General features: G+C 29.4%; 1 protein-coding gene and 1 long non-coding RNA gene across 3 annotated transcripts in view; both read right to left on the reverse strand.

Moving 5' to 3' along the window:
* Positions 1-878: 878 nt before the first annotated feature.
* On the reverse strand, positions 879-18,437 carry LOC127173511 (uncharacterized). Its single transcript, XR_007828772.1, has 4 exons — positions 18,237-18,437; positions 9,673-9,868; positions 7,431-7,545; positions 879-1,001 (listed from the first exon to the last, which is right to left on the reverse strand). It is a non-coding gene; the product is annotated as an uncharacterized LOC127173511 (long non-coding RNA).
* A 3,037-nt stretch (positions 18,438-21,474) lies between these two features.
* Positions 21,475-25,216, reverse strand: part of tdrd3 (tudor domain containing 3) — a 27,589-nt gene continuing 23,847 nt past the window's right edge. The window contains exons 12-13 of one of the 2 annotated variants that reach the window (XM_051122876.1): positions 24,394-24,519; positions 21,475-22,712 (exon numbers count right to left, since the gene is read on the reverse strand). In XM_051122876.1, coding sequence (XP_050978833.1) covers positions 22,596-22,712; positions 24,394-24,519 — 243 coding nt within the window. In that variant the 3' untranslated portion in view covers positions 21,475-22,595. Of the gene's footprint in view, positions 22,805-24,393; positions 24,520-25,216 lie in introns of both variants that reach the window. The other variant, XM_051122877.1, reaches the window with a different exon arrangement.

Here is a 25,216-nt window from a genome sequence, read left to right on the forward strand (position 1 = left end):
AAAAGTTTAATTAAATACATTGCGAATAAACTTTTACTACATTTCTCTTAAACTGTACATTTTCATTATTTTAATTAATTAGACATGCTTCTTGATTAATAAAATTTAATTTATATAAATTTTATATATATATAAAAAAATGAATAATAGGAATTTAAATAATTAGATATGCTACTGATTACTAAAACTAAATTAAACCATTAAAATGGAATTCAAAAAATTTAAATGGAAAACACAGAACCTGGTAAACAAATACATAAACACACAAACAAATAAATGAGGAAATGAATAAATAAATAAATAAATAAATGTATTTTATAGGGTCCAAATTGCTGTTAAACTTTATAATTTTTATTATCTTAATTAATTAGACATGTTTTTAATGAACTGTTAAAACAATACAGAACAAATTTAAACCAAACAAAAGGAACTTGCAAAATAAATAAAACAATTGAATTAAAACAGAAGTCCCTATTTTTTTTTTTCTTGGTACATCACTTGCTCACCAATGGATCCACAATAATCCACAAGTAATCCACACAACTCCAGTCCATCAGTAAACATCTTAAGAAGACAAAAACAGGTTTGTAAGACATAAATCTATAAATGTTTTCCACTGAAAAGTGGTCTGGTCTGAATCAGGAGAGAGATCTGCACAGATCAAGCACTGCTTACAAGCCAAAACAGCTCTAAACAAATATGCAGGTGGATTTTGATGTGAGAGGAAAACAAGAGATGGACTTTTTTCACTGGAGGAAGTGTTATTATGCAGTGGTTTGAAGTTAAAAGCGTCTTGATGATGGTTTGTTTCTTACAAACACTCAGCTTTTGGCTTCTCAAGACTTGAGACTCACAATGCAAATTCTGACTCGCCTTTCATCAGCTGTAATCTTCACTGAGGAGACAAAGGTCTTTCGGCAAAGTGCTGAACCTCCATGTAGATAAAAGTCTTGAGACAATGCAGATGATCTTCAGGTCATTCTCAGGAAACACATGATGATCTGCATGATGATCAGGAAACTGAACTAAGTTACACTGATATATAAATACACACTACTTTTCAAAGGTCTGTTTGTTTTTAAATAAATTAATACTTGGATTCAGCAAGGCCGCATTGAATTGATCAGAAGAGACGGTGAAGACATTTATAATGTATAAAAGATTTCTTTCAAATAAACACTGTTCTTTTGAACTTTGTTCATCAAAGAATTCCGAAAAAAAAAACAAATTTTTCATGTTTTTTCGCAAAAATATGAATCTGCCCAACTGTTTTAAATCAGAAATGTTTTTTGAGAAGCAAATCAACATATTAGAATTATTTCTGAACAATCATGTGGAGCAATGATGCTGAAAATTCAGCTTTGATCACTGAAATAAATTACATTTTACAATATATTCACATAGAAAACAGCTATTTTAGATTGTAATATTATTTCAAAATTTTACTGTATTTTTAATCATGTAAATTCAGCCTCAACAACACAAAAAATCTTACTGACACCAAACTTCTGAATGGTAGTGTATATACATAGATGTTTGGTTTTCTTTAGAATAACACTTAGATTTTATTAAATTAGTTATACAGAAATCAAATCAACATTTTTTTTTATTTTTCTACACTCCCTGTTCAACTCAGTTATGGCAGCTTAAGCCATTTACCACCCTGGTACTTTGGTGAAAAAAAAAATAAAATTGAAATAGCAGTGGTAATTTTTTTAATTACAGTGATAAAGCAGAAATGTCTCTGAGCATGAATGACTCACAACACAACAATTCTCACACATGCCATCGTCTCTCATTAGTCATGTGTAAAATGAACTGTCAATGCTTTGCCTTTAAGGCAAGTTCTGAAAAAAAAGAAGGAAAAAAAAAAGTTGCATGCCGATCCATGAACAGAAAAGAAGCAGAAAGTTATATGATGGCTCTGTGTAAATACCACAGTATATATGAATATGGTAATCATCCAGTACCATGGTGTAAGAACAGGCTGGGATACCAAACAAGACATGTTCCTGAATCAACATCTTGTTGGTCTTTAAGACTGTGTTTTTAACATTATTGATATATTATGACAGTTTTGGTAATATTTTGAATTATTTAAGTTTTGTTTTTTTGTTTTTGTGTTGTTTTTGTTTAAGTTTTGTTTTTGTTTGTGCAACGTTTGTGCAATTTTTTTTATGCTTAAATATTCATAAAATATATTTATTATAATTGTATTTATTTTATTTTATTTTTAGTATATATTTAAAAAAAATGTAATATAAAAATAAGTTATTTTATGGACCATTTGACCTTTTTGAGTTATGTTCTTTTTTTGTTTGCGCAAATTGTTTTTGATACTTGAATATTTATAAAATACATTTATAATAATTTTGGTTTTCAGTCATTGTTATTATTCATTTTAGTTTGTAAGTTTTAGTTATTTTAGTATATCAAAGTTAAACTAAATGGAATGTTGCCTTGGTACTAGCTGAAATAAAACAGGTTCAGGTTTTGTTGTTGTTGTTGTTTTTTTACATTTTATTTCAGTTACTTTTATTATATCTCAACAAAAAAAAAAATATGGTTTAAGTTTTAGTTAACATTTTTATCAGCCAGTGGAACTGCAAGAAAAAAGAAAAAAAAGGAGAATGTAGTGTGTTTCTTGTCTATGCAGTGTGTTCAGACTTTTTTTCCATGCAGTTATAAGGAAAAAGTCGCAATTACCCATTTAATTATTTTATTCTGTGTCAGAAATTGCATTTATACAACTTGCATCTGAACAGAACAGCCACGAAAACAGAAGTTTGAAATTATCTTTTTAACCTTAGCAAAAATGCACCCAGCCTGTGAATTTTCCAGATTTTTTTTTTTTTTTTAGCTAAACTGACATTCTCGTGTACATCTACAAATCAGGATTCAAGCATCAAAGAGTTTCTGCCGATCTTTCTCTGTCTGTCCTGTTTGAAGTCGAACTCCTCGTCTAACTGACACGCAAACAAACCACATGCATGACTGGAATTACTGCTAACAAACAACAAGGGCAGCTAATGGAAAGAGGAAAACAAACAGGTTTTTACATGTTCTGAAGAATATATAATGTTTGCACATGCAGATGATGGCAACAAGTCACATGCATTGAGGAATCATAAATTAACTAACATTGACAAACTGGTTTCGTTTAGCGTCTGCTAAATGCTTAAATGAAATGTTCAGTCATTTTTGAGTTTTTTTTTTACTTCAGCGGAATTATTTAAAATATAAAATATATACTATTAAAATATATACAGTGGAAATAGTTAAAACACATACTAAAAATAAAATACATTCAATAAATATCTTGCTATGTGAATGCCAAAAAAAGAAAATATTTTATATTAAAAATTTTTAAATATATATAAAAAATAAAATTAAATAAATAAAATTAAATTATTATTAATATATTTTATAAATATTTAAGCATCAAAAAAAAAAAAAAAACATTTGCACAAAAAGTTTTTTTTTTTTTTTTCATTTTATTTGGCAATGTTTTAGCACTTGGTATATGAATGCCAAAAAAAAAAAAAAAAAGAAAAAGAAAAGAACTTACAAAATGAAAATGGAAAATATTTTATATTAAAACAATTTTAAATATATACTTAAAATAAATAAATAAATAAAATTATTATAAATATTTGATAAATATTTAAGTATTATTTAATTATTTAATATTTAAGTTTTATTTTATTTTATTTTATTTGGTAACGTTTTAGCACTTGTGAATGCCAAAAAACACCAAAACAAAACACATGACTCAAAATGGTCAAATGGTCCATAAAAGAACTTTAAAATAAAAATAGAAAACATTTTATATTAAAAAAAAAATGAAAATATATACTAAAAATAAGATAAAATAAATAAATACAATTATTATAAATATATTTTATAAATATTTAAGTATACAAAAAAAAAAAAAAAAAAAAAAAAAAAAAAAAAAATCGCACAAAAGTTTTTTTTTTTTGCCTTTTATTTGCTAACGTTTTAGCACTTGCTACATGTTATGTGAATGCCAAAAAAAAAGAATGACTCAAAAAGGTCAAATGGTCCAAAAAAAGAACTTTAAAATGAAAATGGAAAATATTTTATATTAAAAAATGTCAAATATAAAAAAAAAATAAAATTATTATTAATATATTTTATAAATAATTAAGCATAAAAAAGAATTTGCACTTTTTTTGGCAACATTTTAGCACTTAGTATATAAATGCCAAAAAAAAAAAAAAAAAAAAAGAAACTTAAAAAGGTCAAATGGTCTATAAAAGAACTTGAAAATGGAAAATATTATATATTAAAAAAGTTTTAAATATATACTAAAATAAAATAAAACAAAATGATTATAAACATATTTTATAAGTATTTAAGTATCAAAAGAAATTGCACAAAAGCTTGAAAAAAAAAAACAAAACAAAAAAAAACCGCATGACTCAAAAAGGTCAAATGGTCCATAAATTAAGTCATCCTTGTATTGTTTAATGTCAAAAATGATGCAATGGAAATGAACGGGAAGCAAATTTCATCTAGTGGAAACATTGGTACTGCATCCAAACTAAATCTTACTGAATTGATTTTTTTGTGATATCAACTTCAAATTCGTAACACAACTCCAAAGAGTTAATACTTAAGTGTAAGAGCTTAGCTCACATCGAAAACATTTAGCAATAGTAACAGCAATGCCTCCGAACACCTTTAATACTATTAAATGCTTTTATGCAACTTCCTCATTCCCAGCGTTCTTTTGCAAAACAAACTTTTCTATTGAAACAATGCCTAATGCAACAAAGGTGTAAAGTATGCATGACGTTCTGGCATGGTTTTAGACATTTAAAGCCTTTCCTTCAAGCTTTGACAAATCACCGCCTTCTTTGGCTGAATAATCCTCATGTATGATTGTAGACACGCACATATGCGTGTCAGACACACGCAAAGACGCACGGAGCATCAGGGCGGCACGTTCTTCACACTAATATGGAATATTTGCATATTTGACACGTAAACATTACGTTTAAAGTCTTAATTTGACATGGTAAAATTTCGCAAATTCTGTTTAAGGATTTTTGGCACGGTCTGCCTTCCATACAGCGCATGTTTATCTTTGGTGAACAAGCCTCACGTAACCTCATCGCAGACGGCTTCATTTACACATCACAGGCCGTCCTCATCCTTCATCTGTATCTGACCCTGGAACTGAGTCACGCCGCTCGTTTATCTCCATACAAAGGCGCTGCGTTTCAGGGACAGAAAAAGTTGTTCTGCGGTGACCTCGAGAGCTGCGCAAGGTCTTTCCTCTAATAAGTGTGAAAAAAAGCACTGAGGATTCGGTTAAAGGTGAAGTGTGTGATGTGTTTGATGTTAAAAACACTTTAATCTTTACTTCTCGTTTGATGAGAAAGTATGACCGGCCCGACAAAGCAATGCTGCGGGTTTATCTGAAAACTAATTCTGTTTGGTGACGCTAGTTACACATGCATTAAATATTACATGTTTAATGCATGAGTACTGTGCAAAAATGTTGATAAATTAAATAAAACTAGGCAAAAACATACAAGTTTCTACATGTAATAAAACTTGAACTGAAAAATCTGGGTCATCTTTTGTATTTTGCATTTAAAAAAGATGAAAAAACCCTAACTGGTTTCCATGCAATTTGCCAAAAAAACAAAACAAAAAAGTAATTAATGAAAAAACAGAAAACCTCTATGGTAGTTTGTCAGAAACTAAAAATAAAATAAAATAAAATAAAAATGTAAAAGTATTTAAAAAATGTTGCATTTTATTTCACTTTACATTTATTTTAAGTAACAAAAATGTCTATATATAAAAACCCCCAAAAATTACAAGAACACACAACAAAATTTGTAAAACTTTAAAATGAAAATATTCTATTAAAATATTTAAAATATATACTAAAAAAAGTGTTGCACAAAACAGTTTTTGCATTTTATCTGTTAACATTTATTTTAAGTAACTAAAAACTAAACTAAAACAGAAATAATATATATATATATATATATAGACAGACATCTATATATAAAAACTACTAAAAATGACAAGAACACAAAATTTGTAAAACTTTAAAATGAAAATGGAAAATTTTATATTAAAATATTTAAAATATATACTAATACTAAAAATAATTAAAAATATATTTTATAAATATTTAAAATAGTTTTTTGGATTTTATTTGTTAACATTTATTTTAAATAAAAAAAAAATGTTTGTTACTTAAAATAAATGTTACATTTGCTTCAAAACAGAAATAAATAGATATAGACATCTATATATAAAAACTACTAAAAATGATAAAAACACAATTTGTAAAATTTTAAAATGAAAATGGAAAATATTTTATATTCAAATATATACTACAAACAAAATGAAGTAAATAAACACTTGAACACTTAAATAAACAATTAACACTTAAAATAAATGTTAAAGTTTAACTAAAACTGAAATATATATATAAACACACAACAAAATTTGTAAAACATTAAAATGAAAATGGAAAGTATTTTATATTAAAATATATACAAAAAATACAATAAAATGATAAATAAATATTATAAATAAAGTATAACAATTTTTTTTTTTTTTTTTTTTTTTATAAAAGCTCTTTTGCATTTTATTTCAGTTAACTTTTTTTACTTAAAATAAATGTTACATTTACTTAAACTAAAATAATAAACTATATATATATATAAAATAATAATTCCCAAGCATAAGTAGCATCTCACATCATTTGTACTTAATATAAATAGTATTCAAAAGACCGTCTATAATTTCATATGCTCTTTTGTTGTTAATATTTAGTTTTTGACAAGCTACAATAAAGGATTTCTGATTTTTACCTCACACTTTGCTGTGTCAAAGTGTTGATTTTTGACAAATTGCATGCCAATGAGGGTTAATGTGACTTTGACATCACTGATGTAATGAAAATCTACACAGGCTTTCCAAAACACATGTGTATCGAAACTTTGCATGCACATGAGAAACAGTCACAACTCCAGTGTTTCAGGCATAAACCTAATGCTTTTCAATGCTGAATCTACTATTAGAAACCTGTTGCTTGCAATGACTGAACCTCTGAAATTCATCAGCATGTTGTTGACAGAATGAACGTCTATTAGAGTCAAGTTTCATGATAAAATGCAGTCAAAGAATGCGTTGAGTGAAGTATGGGACTTTAACAAAGACGAACGATCATCGCATTTTACACTCAGATGGATTTCACTGCCGGCAAAGTAGTGAAAGTGCACAAAAGTGTTTATCTTAAAAGTGTAAATGGCATTCAGAAAATGTTATTTCCATCAGCGTGTAATAGAGTGAATGCACAAGCATTCAGTTCGAAGAATACACAAATATACTTCAGTAATGAAGTAGATCATTAATTCAGAAGCTTGGCAGCAACGCACCTCGGATTCTGCAAATGCCATTTTTAATCCAATGTCATTGTTTGTGGGTCGATGTGCAAAACTGGTTTTCGTGGCTCTCGCCAACATTCCTCATCCACCGGCCAACATGTAAATCCTGCGTAAACAGAGAAACAAGAACACGAGCGTTTGATTGTTCTGCTTTAAAAGGCAAAACACGCTGGTATTGCAAACCACCATCTGTCAAAGTCTGACTCTCCATCATCTCAAACCATACCGACATTGAATCGCATTATTAAAGCATAAGCCTGCAGATCGATGCTTTTGATTTTCAGGATGAAATATAGATCACTTTGCAGGTCATTCGGGCCAAAAATGTCTTGACTGTCTTCAAGAGAAGTTTTTCGGTTAACTATCGATAAGCGCTAACTTAAGTAACCTTGTAAACTCGTAGAAGTGCAGGTCAAGATGTGAAGCGATTTCAGAAGATCTCGACGGGTCATCAAGGTTTAGTAAAAAGAGACGCCCGGCCTGCAGATCATTAACCTTCCTTGTCTTGTTTTTGGACAAACTGACAAAACATGGTGTTACTGTGTGAACTAATTTTTAAAGAGTTGACTTTGCTCTAAAACGGTGAATCTTATAAGAACATGAAAACAAATTAAACACATTTAAATAAAAATAAAATAAAATTTTCATTCAAAAAATAAAATAAAACTTCTATTTTTGGAACATTATGCTTTTGTATAATAAATTTAAACAATGCAGAGTAAAAAAAAAACAATAATTACTGGTAATGCTTTCTTTATTAGCGTAAAGCCAGCACATACTATCATGTTAATAAATGAATACACTTTAAATAAAATATTTTTTTATAATAGTTCATTACATTTTTAAACAACAACAAACAAATAAAAAAAAAAAAAAATAAAAACATTTTTTGGAACCATTATGCTTTTGTATAATAAATAAATATATAAAATTGTAAAAAATTAAATTAATTATATTTCTAAACATAAATAAACACAAATAAAATAAAATAAAATAAAAACTTAAACTAAAAACTAGTTTTGGAACCATTATGCTTTTGTACTAAAAATAAATAAATAAATAAACAAAATGCACAGAAAAAAGAATAAAGCCAGTACAACAAATACTATCATGTTAATAAATAAATTAAATTTTAATAAAATAAATTAATTACAATTGTTAAAAAATAAAATAAAATAAAATAAAATAAAATAATGAAATAAACCTATTTTTGGAACCATTATGACTTTTTCTTTCTTTCTTTTTTTTTTTTTTTTTTTTTTCGCAATATGACATTATTTTGTGCACACAAGTGCACATTTTTCTCTCAAATTCTTACTGCAAATAAATAAAAAATATTACTATAACACACACAGTTTTTTAAATCCAATTATTTATAAAAAATTAATAAATAAATTGTTTTGTTATTTTTTTTGATTAACAAAGACAGTACAACACATACTATTTTTAATAAATAAAAAGAATTCAATTAAAAAATAACTGAATCACAGTTTTAAACAAAAATACACAAAATAAAAAAATAATAAAATAAAATAAAATATAATATAATATAATAGCCTATTTTTGTGACCATTAAGTAAAATAAACTTTTGGGACCATTATAATTTTAAGCACAAATAAAATAAAATAATGCAAAATAAGAAAACTGTTTATAAAACTTATTTTTAAAAATAATTAACATATTACTATAATATGCAAATATTTTTTATTTCAGTTATTTACGAGTACAACAAATACAATCATGTTTAATAAATAAATTTAACCACATATTTTTCTGCAATACATAAGAATGTGTTTAATTGTAAAGACTAAAGATGCAGTCCTAATGCTTCTAAAACCAGCCTTGACTTGTCCTCCTCTTTAGATTTTGCTGTTTCACCTCCAAAATTGTTGAGATCCTAACTCAAACTAACCGTCACTAAAAATCGTTGCGCATTAGAAGCTGCTACATTAATCTCATTGTAAGGACCACAGTGAAGCTCAAACATTCTGGCAGGTTCTTCAGCTCACTAAATTAACGCATTAGGAGCCACAATGGGGATGTTAAAGGCTTCGTGGGAGGCCGCTGGTTTAAGATGAATTAGGAAAGCGATATCCCACCATAAACCGCTGGAACGGCCCCTCCTCTGTCTGCATCTATACAGCTCCGCTCGACTGGACCGAACTCTCCCAGAGCCTCATAAACTCAACCTGAGACGCACTCATCTATTGTGTCTGTGTCCTTTGCACTTACGTCTGCCCTGACTGCCTCCTGTCCCACAATGCCCCTCTGTTCTGGGGCCGTCCCGCGAGAACCGCACATAAAGGACGCTGAAGCCTATATCACAAGGTTCATATAACACTGTGAACGAAGCTCGGGGTCTCCAGAAAGAGTGAAGTGGAGAAAGAGGTTTCCTCACTCGTTCCTCTTATCGGGTTCCAGACCGGAGCTGTGAAAGAGAAAACGACATGAGAACAACAGCGGGAAAGAAACAGAGACCTTTAAAAAGAAAGAGAGAGAGAGAGAGAGAGAGAATTGTTAAGTTAAAACACACAAATCACTCGAGAAACAATGTTATTGAACAGATGATGCTCTTTCATGGTTCAGGAGAGGTTTAAATGAGGTACCAACCTTGTCTCAAAACCTTCTTCAAAATAAAATGCAAAAATAAAATAAAAAATAAATAAAATAAAGCTTGTTTTGGGGAATTTAATACAAATTTAGCAGGTTTTCTCCCTACTGCAATAAAATGAAATGAAATGGAAAAATGAAATGAAATGAAATAAAATAAAATAAAATAAAATAAAATAAAGCTTGTTTTTGGGAATATCAGGCTTGTTTTTGGGAATTTTATTAGCAGGTTTTCTCCCTACTGAAATAAAATAAAATAAAATAAAATAAAATAAAAAAATAAAATAATGACAAAATAAAATAGGTTTGTTTTTGGGAATTTCATACAAATTTAGCAGGTTCTCTCCCTATTGAAATAAAATAAAATAAAATAAAATTTTGGAACCATTATGCTTTTGTACATTATGTATTTGTATAACATTTTAATAAAATAAATTAATTACATTTTTAAACAAAAATAAATAAAAAATAAACACATAAAATAAAATAAAAACTTAAACTAAAGACTAGTTTTGGAACCATTATGCTTTTGTATAATAAATAAATAAATAAATAAATATTTAAATAAAATACACAGAAAAATGAATAAATCAATTTATTATTGAATAATTTTAATCAGTAATTTTAATTATTTCGCATTGTTGTTGTTGTTGTTGTTTTTTTTGATCAGCATAAAGCCAGTACAACAAATACTATCATGTTAATAAATAAATTACATTTTAATACAATAAATGAATTACAATATTTTAAAATAAAATAAAATAAAATAAAATAAAATAAACCTATTTTTGGAACCATTATAATTTTTTTTTTTTTAACAAAAAACAAACAAATAAAATTAAATAAAATTAAATAAAGCTTGTTTTGGGGAAATTCATACAAATTTAGCAGGTTTTCTCCCTAGTGAAAAATAAAATAAAATAAAATAAAGTTATAAAATAAAAAGTTGTTTTGGGGAATTTCATGCTTGTTTTTTGGAAATTCAGCAGGTTTTCTCCCTACTGCAGTAAAAAAAAAAAATAAAAAAAAAAATAAAAATAAAATAAAATAAAAATGCATTAATGCACACTGCACTGCATTTAACTTTAATTTGTAATTAATTTATTTTTGTAATTCCAATTATTCTCAACAACAAAAGTTTTAGAAATTTCAACCACACCATGTTAATTTTTCAGTATAAAAGCATTAATACTAAATACTAATAATAGATGTTAAATATTTTAAATAAACTTTAAACCAGACTCTTTTTTTTAGAAGAAATAACTGAAAAAAAAAGAATAGTAACTGAAAAAAGAATGACAAGAAAGAGTTCATACTGAGATCTGAACACAGTCTACATCAGTGTTGATGTTGAGATGTAGATGAGAACCGTGTGAGATCACTGCGCTCTTTGTGGAGTGACAGAGAGAGAGGAAAATAAGTCTGGAGAAACTGCATGTACCTCAGGAGTTATTTCCAGGACAAATGTGGAATATGTAGATAAAAAACGTCTCCTGAGAGACTCAATATTATTTTTACACAAAGCTGCAAAGAGATTGTCATGATTGAATGTAACATTGAAACGATGGCATGCATAACAAAATCCAAAGCACACATTGATTAACAGAGTGAGATGAAGGTCAGGCTTTCAGAATCAAAACACCAGCATACTGCGCTCTCCAAACACTGGAGAAAAATCATTCTTTCTGAAGATGTATATAACCACAAGGATTACTAGTACGCTTTACAAGATAATAATATTGCAGTCCTTCCATTTCAAAACTTCATGTTTAATTTAATGTGTTACTTGGCTTTCTTTGTAGTTATTTGTGAAATTTACTAGCAATTATTTAGCAGACAAGGTTTTAAAGAAAATCCTACAACATTTTTTTAGTGCACTCAAGGTTCAAAGTACAACCTTGTCTCAAATGTGTCTTTTAAAAATTAAAATAAAATAACATTTAAAAAGAAAATTTTTTTTCCCCTTAAATTATTTTACTGTAGTGCAAAGCACAAATAAACAAACAAACATTTTAATTACTGTAATATACATGGATATTTTACTAGACAATTTTGGAATATTACAAGTGTTTGTAATTCCAATTATTATTAATGTCAACAAAAAAAAAACTTTAAAAATATTACAAAAAAAATAAATAAAAAAAAAAAATAAAAATAAAAATAAATAAATAAATAAAAAAAATAAAGCTTTTCCCCCTCAAATAACTTTTACTGCAATGACAAACAGAAACAAACAAGCAAACAAACAAACATTTTAATTACTGCAATATACATAGATATTTTACTGGACAATTTTGGAATATTAGAATTGTTTCCAATTATTATATTAGAGTTGTAATTCCAATTATTATATTAATGTCAACAAATAAAATGAAAAAAATAAAAAATAGAAATGAGATAAAATAAAATTAAAATAAAATATAAAAGCAATAAAAGTTTTTTTCTCACACAAATTCAAATTGTTGTCTCCTCAAATCTTTCCTACATGTAATGCAAAGTAATAAAACAAACAAACAAAAACATTTTCATTTTTTTTTTTTTTTTTAATTTTGGGTATTTCCAATTATTTACAATAATGCACTCAAGGTTCAGTGTACAACCTCTGTCTCATATTTTATTATCAAAAATAAAACAATAAAATAAAATAAAATAAAATAAAAAAGATTAATTAAAAAAAATATTAGAAATGTAAGTTTTTTGAGTTTTGAGTTTTGAGTTTTGAGTTTTGGAACATTGGAACTGATTGTAATTCCAATTATTCACAATAACCAAATCACTTTAAAAATTTTACTGGCACAACCGTTTCTTTTTTTTTTTTTTACTCTTTTCTTTTCTTTTTTTTCCATTATGAAGCCAATAAATACTAAATATTAATAATCATTAGATGTTAGATGCTTAAATAAAAAACTAACCTTGTAGCAAATGTTTCTTGAACACATGAAACATAATATAACAACATGAAAAAGCTTTTAAAGTAATTCCCATGCCAGTTTTTTTTTTTTTTTTTCTCAGTGGACTCAATTTTCAGTATACAACCTTATCTTTTGATTCATTTCACATTTCATTTGACTAGGAAACTGAAGTGGAGTTGCAATATGGGTCAGATGCATAACGCACACAACTGTAATACATCATCCAGGTACTTGCATTCAGGAAAAAAATATATACTGTGCACAATATGAATGCTGCTAAATTGAAAGCAGCACGGTAGGATGCCATTTCCAAACATATCGCTTTTTAAGGAATCTCACCTGAGTTCAACTTTTACTTTAACGTCTAGTTTACCTTCCATTCTAAGCACAAAAGAGTCCAACTAAATTGCCATTCACCATCCAACCACTTTATTAGACCTCAGAACTGATTTTTATAAACCAACCTTCATTCATGTCTTAAAAAGATCCAAGTTCATTGAGTGTGAACTGATTTCCTGGTAAATTGGGTCAGTGTCGCTGCATGAATCACACTTTCTCTGCTTCAATACAGTCTGATGTCCACCACTGCTCTATATATTATTCATATAGTCCATAAAGGAAAATATAACATAATGCGAGGAGAAATGTGGTTTCTTTCAGCCGGCGGTCAGTCGGTTTAAACTCTGACTGATAGTGTTGTAACTAAACCATAATCCCATTAACAAACTGAAGGTTTAATGCTTTTAAGAAACTAGGTCTGAAAATATCCAAGAACTAGTAGCCTACTTAAAGTGTGACAGTCAGAACCGCTCGCCTCAGATTTAACCAGCTACATCGCTTATTACACGCACCCATGTTTGGGTGAATTAGTGCTCCTGTACTTTCACTTTCCACATCATTAAAATAAAAAAGGTTCTGTCTCTTTACAGTGCTTTAAGTTACTTGAGTGCAGAGCGGCTCGTCCCGAGAGCACCGACGTGCAGACATTCGCAGGATTTGTGTCAGTGGCTTATTAACTCCAGTAATACTTTCACAGTTTAATATCAGCGACCCTCAGAAACATCACTATTCAAATGCTAATCCAAATTGAAAGGAAAAAAAAAGTGTATACACAAATGCAAAGGCTAATTTTGGAGCAACGGATACTGCTCTTTGGTCAATCCTGTGTTTATACACAACATTTGGGTTTGGGTTTTAGAAAGAAGTCTCTTTTGCTCACCAAGGCAGCATTTGTTTAAATAAAATTACAGTAAAAAACTGTAAAATTGTGAAATACTTTTGTAAGTACAAATAAATCTTTATTAGGTGGATATAAGTTAAAATGTAATTTATTTCTGCAATGCAATGTTGAATTTTAAGCATCATTACTCTAGTCTTCAGTGTCACATGATCCTTCAGAAATCATTCTAATATGCTGATTTGCTTCTCAAGAAAGGTAGGACTTGTTTGAATAAAAATACAGTAAAAACTGTAAAATTGTGAAATATTTTTGTAATTACAAATAACCCTTTTCTATGTGTATATACGTTAAAATGCAATTTATTTCTGCGATGCAACATTCAATTTTAAGCATCATTACTCCAGTCTTCAATGTCACATGATCCTTCAGAAATAATTCTAATATTCTGATTTGATGCTCAAGAAACATTACTCATGAACAATGTTAAAAATAGTTGTGCTGCTTCATATATTTGTCAAAACTGATAAACTTTGCTTTTCAGGATTCTCTGATGAATAGAAAGTTTACTATTAATACTAACAACATTTTTAATATTAATAAACATTTTAGTAATATCACTATTAATACAGCAGAATAGCCATGTATGCAATGTGCTAATGTACATTTAAAAAAAAAAAAAAACTGTTTACACACATGCAAATACTGATTTTGGAGCAACAAAAAGTGCTGACTGGTCAATCTTGTGTTTATACACAGCATTTGGGTTTGGGTTTTAAAAGAAGTCTCTTTTGCTTACCAATGCTGAATAAAAATACAGTAAAAACTGTAAAATTGTGAAATATTTTTGTCATTACAAATAACTCTTTTCTATGTGGATATACATTAAAATGTAATTTATTTCTGCGGCGAAACATTGAATTTTCAGCATCATTACTCCAGTCTTCAGTGTCACATGATTCTTCAGAAATCATTCTAATATGCTGATTTGCTTCTCAAAAAACATTATTCATGAGCAATGTTGAAAACAGTTGTGCTGCTTCATATTTTTGTGGAAACTGTGATCAGTTTTGTTTTTAAGGATTCTTTGATGAACACAAAGTTCAAAAGAACAGTGTTTTGTTTGAAATAGAAATATTTTGTAACATTTTAAATGTTTTACTGTCACTTTCGATCAATTCATTGTGTCCTTGTTCAATAAAAGTTTTAATTTCATTAAAAATTAAGTAGTTAGTAGCAGAAACTACTGCTGTGTGCTATCAATAATGTATCCACCTTATTTTTTAACACAGAAGTAAGCCGTTTTCTGTAAATGTGTGAGATTTCCGGTTCGTTAGCAGAAAAGAATAACAGTGTGCGGTAAATGGTAAAACTGTGCACCATAATTAAGATACTACATTAAAATAATATAGTAAGAGACACCAGTTTGCAATATCAAGAAGCAAAATACGGAGCCCCTAAAAGGACATGGTCATGAAAAAAAAGATCAGGATGGGAGGACAAACTATTTTTTGTGTTCTCTCGCAAAACCAGTTGAGTTTGAACAAACACTTACTGTTTACTTTACAGCTTGTAAGTTAGTGGTTCATTCAGCTTCATACATCAGTGTTGCCAAGCCTACGTTTTTTCCGCAGAATTGGGTTACTTTAACACTGTTTCTGCAGGTTGTTTTTGATGTCCGAAGGTTGAAGTGAACATCATATTTAGCCCCGAAGTGCGATTGGGATAGTTTTGAGTAGCAATTGGGCAGGGCTTTTTTTTTTTTTTGTGAAAACCTGGCAACCCTGCTCTTACGGGAAAAAATAATGTGCATAAGGAAACAAAATTGTCACAAATGTCAAACTTGATATTTAAATGTCAAACAAAGAAGTATTTTAGTAACCAAACTGCAGTTTAAACAATACAGCAATGATCAACGTGATAATTTACCATGCTTTACACCCTTGACACTTCAAATGTTTGCTTAAGTGGTTTTAACATTGACTCACTGACGCGTTTCGTTTGCCAAAAAATTCAACATTTATCATAAACTGTGTACATTTCCCAGTTTACTCATAAGGCAACAAAACCAGTTTTCTCCCCCAAGAAATAAGACCTCTAACAACTTCTAGCTCAACAAATGACGCGTGGCCATATCAGAGATACTCGGATGTAAACAACATTATGGACTGCATGGTAAATGCACTACTGAATACATCGTCCTGTTAATTTATACTGTCTAAACTACGGGAAAACATGTGGAAGCTACTAAATCATATAGCAAAAAACTTAGTAAGCAGGAAAGGGAGCAAAATTTTGCAAAACTAAAGTTAATAGGTGGTAAAGATACATACGAGCTATAACAATTGAGAAACTAGCCTAATATTTCACCTACCTGACTGGAACTGATAAGAACAAACATGAATGTTGTCAAGATTCTGGAAATCCTGGTTCAGTTTGGCCACAAACACCTTTTGTTCTTCAGTTTTTTGCTCTCTTTTTCCTGATTCGCTATAATTTTGGAAATCTTTAGTACTCCAAATGTTTTTTCCCAGTCCAACCGATTAGTACAGACCAAAACATGACAATAATTAACCATTTTCAGCAAGAATATTTAGCAAAATATACAAGTTTTGTTCGGTCCAGTGACACTGTTTACATTAATTGCCACCAATATGGCCGATTGATGACGCCCTGTGAAAACACCATATCTATTAAAGAATTAGTTCACTTCCAGAACAAAAAAAATTACAGATAATGTACTCACCCCCTTGTCATCCATTCCAAGATGTTCATGTCTTTCTTCAGTCGTAAAGAAATTACGTTTTTTGAGGGAAAATATTTCAGGATTTCTGTCCATGTAATGGACTTGTATGGTACCCCCAAACTTGAACTTCCAAAGGGCTCTAAACGATCCCAGCCGAGGAAGAAGGGTCTTACCTAGCAAGACGATCAGTTATTTATTTTTTTAAATTACAATTTATATACTTTTTAACCTCAAACGCTCGTTTTGTCTCGCTCTGTGTGAGAACGGTTGACTGTTTTTCCGGTCATGACAGTTAGGGCACGTCTAAAAACTCCCATATCATTTTCTTCTCCAAATTCAAAATCGTCCCACATCGCTGCAGAAGTACCAACCCAGAGTTTACAAAGTAAACATACAAAGGAGATCAAACACCCTTTGCACAAAAAGGAAGGTAAAACAGCAATGTAGAACGATTTTGAGTTTTTAGACGTGCCCTAACTGTCATGGCTGGAAAAAAACAGTTCACACAGAGCTAGACACAAGACGAGCGTTTGAGGTTAAAAAAACTAAATTGTATTTATTTATTTTTAGAAAATAACCGATCGTTTCGCTAGATACGACCGTTATTCTTCGGCTGGGATTGTTTGGAGTCCTTTAAAGCTGCATTTAAACTGCATTTTGGAAGTTTAAATTTGAGGGCACCATAGAAGTCCATTAACTACATAGAGAGAAATCCTAAAAAAACTATTTCTTTACAACTGAAGAAAGACAGACATGAACATCTTGGATGACATGAGTACATTATCTGTAAATATTTGTTCTGGAAGCGGACCAATCCTTTAACCCAGCGCAAAAACTCTCTTCGATTACTTGGGAGTTTTAATATATATTTGCATTCTGACTGCTTAACTTATAATTATACATGCAACGCAAGTTGTGCTAGTTCTTTAGTTTGTGTTTTCTAGGCCAGTTCTCATCACACGTCTAACCTAATTTGTCTGCACTAATCAGTAAAAGTGTAGAAGTACAAGCGCTCTGTCAGGCCGAGACTTCCAGCACTCAACTTTCAGCTATTCAGAGATGGTCTCCATATCACACGCCATGAATTATTTATATATGCAAATACACAGCTTCAACATGCATACATACACTAAAGCCCTCCCGGACCTCACTGCCGTTTACAACAACAAACAAACATCAGTTTCATTATGCAATGACATTTCAGAGTCTCATTTTCACGATAACATCCAAATGTTTTGACGTTGTTATTCTTTGGCTGCGGATGAAATGTTGGCCACAGTCTTTTGTAATGTGAAAAATGATAGCGCCCCACCGCCGAGATCTCTGTTTCAGGCGGATGCTATTGACTTACTGTGTGTTTGCTTCACTGCCTACAACAAATGAAGCTGGAGGGATGCACGGCAGTCCGATGTTTGCTGATAAGGGAAGACACGAGCCTCTGGCCCGGGGTTTATTCAATATCACTGACTTTAGCTCAACTCTGAGATACTCCTGTCCTATGATGAAATACAAAAACACTTCAAAATAGGTGAGCGACAGATGGCAGGTGGCACATTTAAACCCTGCTAAATATTAACTAGTAGCTGCTGTTCGGTGTCCGACTTTGTATGCAAACAGCAGCATGTCAGACCTAATGTTTGATTAAGTATCAGGTGTTTGGAGTTTCAAATGCTTAAAGGAATACTTCGTCCATAAATAGAATGGGTGCCATCAGAATGAGAGTCCAAACAGCTGATAAAAACATCACATTCATCCACTAGCAATCCACACCACTACAGTCCATCAATTAACATCTGGTGAAGCCAAAAGCTGCATGTTTCTAAAAAACAAATCAATCATTAATCTGTTTTTAACTTCAAACCATTGCTTCCAGCTAAAATACAAGTGCATATCCCATAATAAATGGGTCATTCTATAATTAGGGGTACATTTAGAATTTGACAATGTGAAGAAAGTTTTCCTTTTTCCGAAAAACCCAAACATGACTGCTTTGAAACTATCTATATTGTATAAAGTGCTATATAAATAAAGGTGATCTGTAGGAATATGTACATATAAATATCTAAATAAATACTGTTTGCTGTCCACACACTGTAAAATATAAAAAACACAATTTGTTGAGTCAGCTTAAAATAATTTGTTACCCTGCTGCCTTAAAATTTTAAACTCAGTCAACTAAAATAAGTTTAGTCAACTTGAAATATTAAGTTGTACTAAGTAACAACTTAGATATTTGTGTTTGCTAAACTTAACAGATGGGTAAGTAACCCAGCTGCCTTAAAATTTGAAGTTGATTCAACTCAAATATCTAAGTTGTCACTTAGTATAATTTAACATTTCAAGTTGAATAAACTTTTTTTTTGACTGAACTTAAAATTTTAAGGCAGCCAGGTTACAAATTATTTTAAGTTGAATCAACAAATTGTTTTTTTACAGTGCAGTTGACCGGTAACTTAGTTGACATTTTTAGTGTTTTGGGTCTATACTCAACATGGAAGCCTAGAACTACTGAGCATATGGTATGTTTAGAAATTTATTTTCATGAACAAAAGTTTCAGTTAAATTGCCTTGTTAAAATTTGCAGCAATAATATGTGTGTAACACTGTCAATGAATCCACTCTTGACACAGGTTTGCTAGTTAAAACTAGGGGAAAGAGAAAAAACAACGTGTTTCATCCACGTGCTTCATCATACTGTGCAAATTATGCGAGAATGGGACAAACCCATTCATAATACAAACAGAAGACAGACTGGTCTTTAAATACATAAAAGTCAAATTTGTCAATTTGGGAATTTAAAACAAACCAAAACTAAATAATGTAAAATTTAATATATATTAAAAAAAAATCATAATAAAACATCAATAAAATTTTTTTTATATATTTTACATATTTTTGTATATTTTCCAAATTATATTTTAGACATGTTAATAATACAAACAGATCTTTAAATACATAAAACACAACCAAAAAAGGTCAATTTGGGAATTAAGAACAAACCAAAACTAAATAAATGTAAAATTAAATTAAAAAAAAAAAAAAAAAAAACATTAAAATAAATAAATACAATTTAATTTAAAATAAAAATATATATATTTCAATCAATTAAAATATTTTTTTAATCATTTAAAATATTGTCCAAATTATATTTTAGACATATTAATAACACAAAGAGAAGACTGGTCTTTAAATACATAAAACAGCCCAAAAAGTCAATTTAGGAACTAAAATTAATAATGTAAGGCTAAATGTTATTTAAATAAATAAATAAATAAATAAATAAAAATAGATTTGGGACAAAGAATGGAACAAGAATGGGACAAACCATTCCTTTTTTTGGGGGGGGGTTTCTAGTGGGTAACTTAGTTGACAGTGGTTTTTCAGACACAAATAAAACAAGTAATATCACAAAACTTATTATTTTTGACGCGCACACCCAAATGTCTTGATAACCTAATCTAACTGAAGGCAAAACTATGAAATTAATTTATATTAGAGGTCATTTTCATGTTTAAATGCAGAATGAGTAACGTTACAAAATTGGACAGCTGAATACCAGGGTTGTATGTGATATGAACATTTTTGAACAAAATATAGTAGTGTGATTGGGAAAGATATAATTGTGTACTAGAAAATTAAGCATCAGAGCTTTATATTGATGAAAATATATTAAAAATATACTTCACGACATGAGATGTACCCACAATTATAGAATAACCCAATTAATAAACAATCTCCTATTGTACTCTCAAATCAAAATCCACCCACATATTTGCTTGATCTGTGCAGATTTCTCTCCTGATTCACACCAGATGACTTTTTCACTGGCGAAAGCATTATTATAGATTACGGACTCACATTTTAGCCGAAAGCAACCGTTTGACGTTAAAAATGTGTTAATTTGTGGATTACTTGTGGATTATTGTGATGTTTTTAATCAGCTGTTTGGACTCTCATTCTGACGGCACCCATTCACTGCAGAGGATCCATTGGTGAGCAAATGATGCAATGCTGCATTTCTCTCAATTTTGATGACAAAAAAAAAAAAACAACTAAATTTCCTCTCAGATGGCCTGAGGATGAGTACATTTTCAGCGATTTTCATTTTTAGGTGAACTATTCCTTAAAAATATAAACACTTTTAAATGGTAAAATACTTGTAAAATGTTGTATGACAACTAAGCAATTTGTAGTTGAAACAATCAGTGGACTTGAGCTATTTGAACAGAAAATTGATTTTGGCATCTTCATTTAGGAACAAATTGCCAAATCAGACATTAGTTATGTTTGTGTTTTAAGACTAAAGGCTTGAGCATTTAAAGCAACAGGCAACAAAAAAGTATCATGCATTGGTGTGCACGTTAATATCTTCACTATAGTTTGTGCTCTTGGTGTGAACATGCCTTAAAAGGACAGTGCACCCAAAAATGTAATTTCAGTCACCATTTACTCACCTTTGAGTTGTTCCAAACCTGTATGAATTTATTTTAAGGAATTATTTTCAAGAATGCTGGCAACCAAACTGATTGGCTACTGAACTGTGCCTTTAACAATCATTTCACACACAACAGCTTAAACAAAAAACACACTGAGTTTTGAACAAAAGAGCGTAGCGCTTTTATAATTATTAATATCAAGTCCTTTACAAATAGTCACCGTGTACAGCAGCCGTTTGCATGGCAAGTTTCACAGAGTCCAGAATTCATCGATGCACCGTGTGCTGCAAGCCCTTATGAATCCGTCTCCCATGCCGAGACAGGGATCAGATATTTTTTTGAGATATGTTCTTTCATCTCCTCAGCTAGAGATCAAATCATCAGTCTCCGAATTTAAAAAAAACATCTTTGAGATCAAACACAAATGTATTAGATACGATTTTGTTGTTTCCTTTTAACTCCCATGAAACAGTGCATATGGAGCGCAGCGAGTACCTCAGATTCATTCATTCAGCCACGTAACCGAAGCATTGTCATGTGACAGCGCATTTTTATAGATGCTTATGTAGCGGATCTCACATCTCACGGTCACATTTCACCCCAAAATCAAAAAAAATTTGCATAAAGAAATCTGTGAATCATTTAGTTTTTTTGCATTGTGACATTTTCATGATTATGCACATTTCTTTGTGCAAAATGCTTTACTTTTGTGTTTTCTGTGATCATTTTTTACTGTATTGCATTAGAAAAATAATGAAATTGTACTGAAATAAAAACAAATAAACTATTACTGACAAAAAAAACAAAAAAACAACATATTTTACTTTTTATAACAGTAATGCATTAATTAATTTAAGCCCTAATAAAGTCACAATGCAAAATATAATTTTATATTCTTTTATTTTGGGGTGAAATATTCCGATATTCACTCGGAATTGGCATTTCCTACATATCTAGCTGTTAATAATGATGCTTCTGAAAAGGTACAACAAACTGCATGTCATTTTCTCCAATTACAGTCATTTACTTGTGGATAACGAGATGATAATTACCTGCACGGGCAGAGAACATCATGTTGCATTTATATTGATCTACAGAAACTACACGATGCTAGAAGGGCCTATTAGCAGAAGAATAACAGCTGTAAACCTGATCTAGTCCTGACCTAAGTGTGTTGGTTTACTGAAAGAGCACTAATTGTTTTTATTTCCAGGAGTAATGAGCAAATCAAATGAGTTTCCTTGCTAGTGAATGTTTGTGTGGGCGAGTGTGTGTCAGTCTCTTGCACGCGGCGGTTGGTAATATTGTTGTGTCGGTCGAGAGCGACGAGGCTGTCCGTCTCCTCCTCTTCGAAATTCAAGTGAATTTTCATAGTAAATGTCTTCGTCATCCTGTAAAGAAGTTACCAGGAATGAGTGACTAATGTTACTGATAAATGCAAGTCAGTCATACCGCATCAGTCATGGCAGAAGACAGACTGGTCCTTGAATACATGAAACACAGACAAAAACAAAGTCATTTTGGAAATTCAGAACAAACCAAAACTAAATAGTGTAAAATTATTATTTTTTTAAAATAATTGAAATACATAAATATAGATTCAAAGATAAAAAATGATTAATCAATAAAAAAACAATATTTATCATCATTTAAAATATTTTTCTAATTATATTTTAGACATATTAATAATACAAACTGGACTTTAAATAAATAAAACAGACAAAAATTTGAGAAATCAGAACAAACCAAAACTAAATAATGTAAAATTAAATGTTCAAAAAATAATTAAAATAAATATATACAAACAGATTAAAAAAAAAAAAAAATCAATCAATCAATCAATCAATCAATCAATCAATAAAAAAATATATATTTTATACATATTTTTATATTTTCCAAATTATATTTTAGACATGTTAATAATACAAACAGAAACAGACTGGTTTTTAAATATATAAATCACATCCAAAAAAGGGAATTCAGAACAAACCAAAACTAAATGTAAAATGAAAAAAATTAAAAATTAAAATTAAAATAAATAAATAAAATTTGATTTAAAAACAAAAAATAATTATCATTTAAAATATTTTCCAAATGATATTTTAGATATATTAATAACACAAAGAGAACAGACTGGTCTTAAATACATAAAACAGCCAAAAGAGTCAAAATTAATCATGTAAAATTATATGTTAAAAAATTGTTAAAATAAATAAATAAAAATAGATTTAAAAATAAACAATTATTCATCAATAAAAAAATAATATATTTTATCATTTTTTGATACTTTCCAAAGAATATTGTAGACATATCAATAATACAAAAAGAAGACAGACTGGTCTTGAAATACATAAAACACATCTAAAAAAGTTTTTTTGGGGAATTTGGGAATTCAGAACAAACCAAAACTAAATAATGTAAAATTAAATAATAAAAAAAGAAAATCATTAAAATAAATAAATAAAAATAGGTTTAAAAATAAAAAAATAATTAAATCAATAAAAATTAAATAATAATATTTAAAAATAATATTTTGGACATATTATAATACAAACAGAAGACAGAGTGGTCTTTTAATAAATAACACCACCAAAGGTTTATATCTGGAACAAAACATTAATTAATTAATTTCAATAAAATTAAAATATAAATAAGTAAATAAAAATAGATTCAAATATGAAAGTGTAAAAATATTTTCATAAGTAAAAAATATATAATATTAAAATAAAAAGGTACAGAAATATAATGGATAATGTACTTTTTAATTTTTTTAAATATAATAAGGTAACCTAAAAGAAATTAAATATTTATAATAATTTTCCACAGTATAATTTTAGGATGAGGATCTCTTGCACAAGGACATTTGATAAGTTTGAAAAGCCCTGGCATAAAAATATGCAACAAATATTGGGCAAAAATAATAAATATTTATCTAAATGATATGCTTGCTAAAAGAAGGTATTTTAGAAGGCAGCAAATTATTGAACAGCCTTCACGTTAGCACCCATAATGCCTTAAACTGCTCTAGGTTTTGTAACAAAGCTAAAGGACCTTGGTTAATCTGTTGCTTACCCACACATCCATGTGCAGAGGTTTGATATTGTGAAGCAGAACTTCTTCGCAGTTTCCATAATCGCTGAACACAACCACAGCCGTGGAGCCCGACGGGTGGATGGCGTCGATTCTCGCCCGATAAAACTGCCACAAACAGGCAAAGATGTTTTATGAAAACACAAAAGGGAACAATGCAATAAAAGCTTACAGAGTGTAACAGTCACATTCTGGAAGCAAAAACTCAATTCATTTTCTCCACAGGGAAACACAGACTACTCATTTTTAAAGCAGTCATATTTGGCTACAGTGCAGCGCTGCAACCTTTATTTTAATGGGAGCAGATCTAAATATAATGCTATAATCAACACTTTTCACTATTAGTTAAACTTGCCAGCTGTTATAGTTCAAACTCATTCCAGAGTTCCACATGTAATGATAATTTCATATGCAAATATGTTAGCCAATCACAGCAGTGGGCGTGTCCACAATGGTCTCACAACAGACACGCCCCTTCCAACAGCACATTCAAAGTCTACATTTAGGGTAGAAAATGACATTTTTGATCAACAAACTACACTAAGATTATATGTGCGACTAAGGAAACATAAAAAAATGCATTTTGCATGTTTAAAATCATAATTACTGGTAAAAAAACTACATAATCCATAATGCTATACAAAAATTCAGTCTTTAAACTACTTAAATATTTGCATATATATGCATATTTTGCAATGGACTTAAAATATACTGTTTCTATAGATAGGTCACCAATTTTAAAAGTAGTTTTATATCTTATCATTGTTTTTAATGTGACTGTCATTCGCAAAGCATCATGGGATTG

Source organism: Labeo rohita, chromosome 11, assembly GCF_022985175.1.
Source record: "Labeo rohita strain BAU-BD-2019 chromosome 11, IGBB_LRoh.1.0, whole genome shotgun sequence".
NCBI lineage: Eukaryota > Metazoa > Chordata > Actinopteri > Cypriniformes > Cyprinidae > Labeo > Labeo rohita.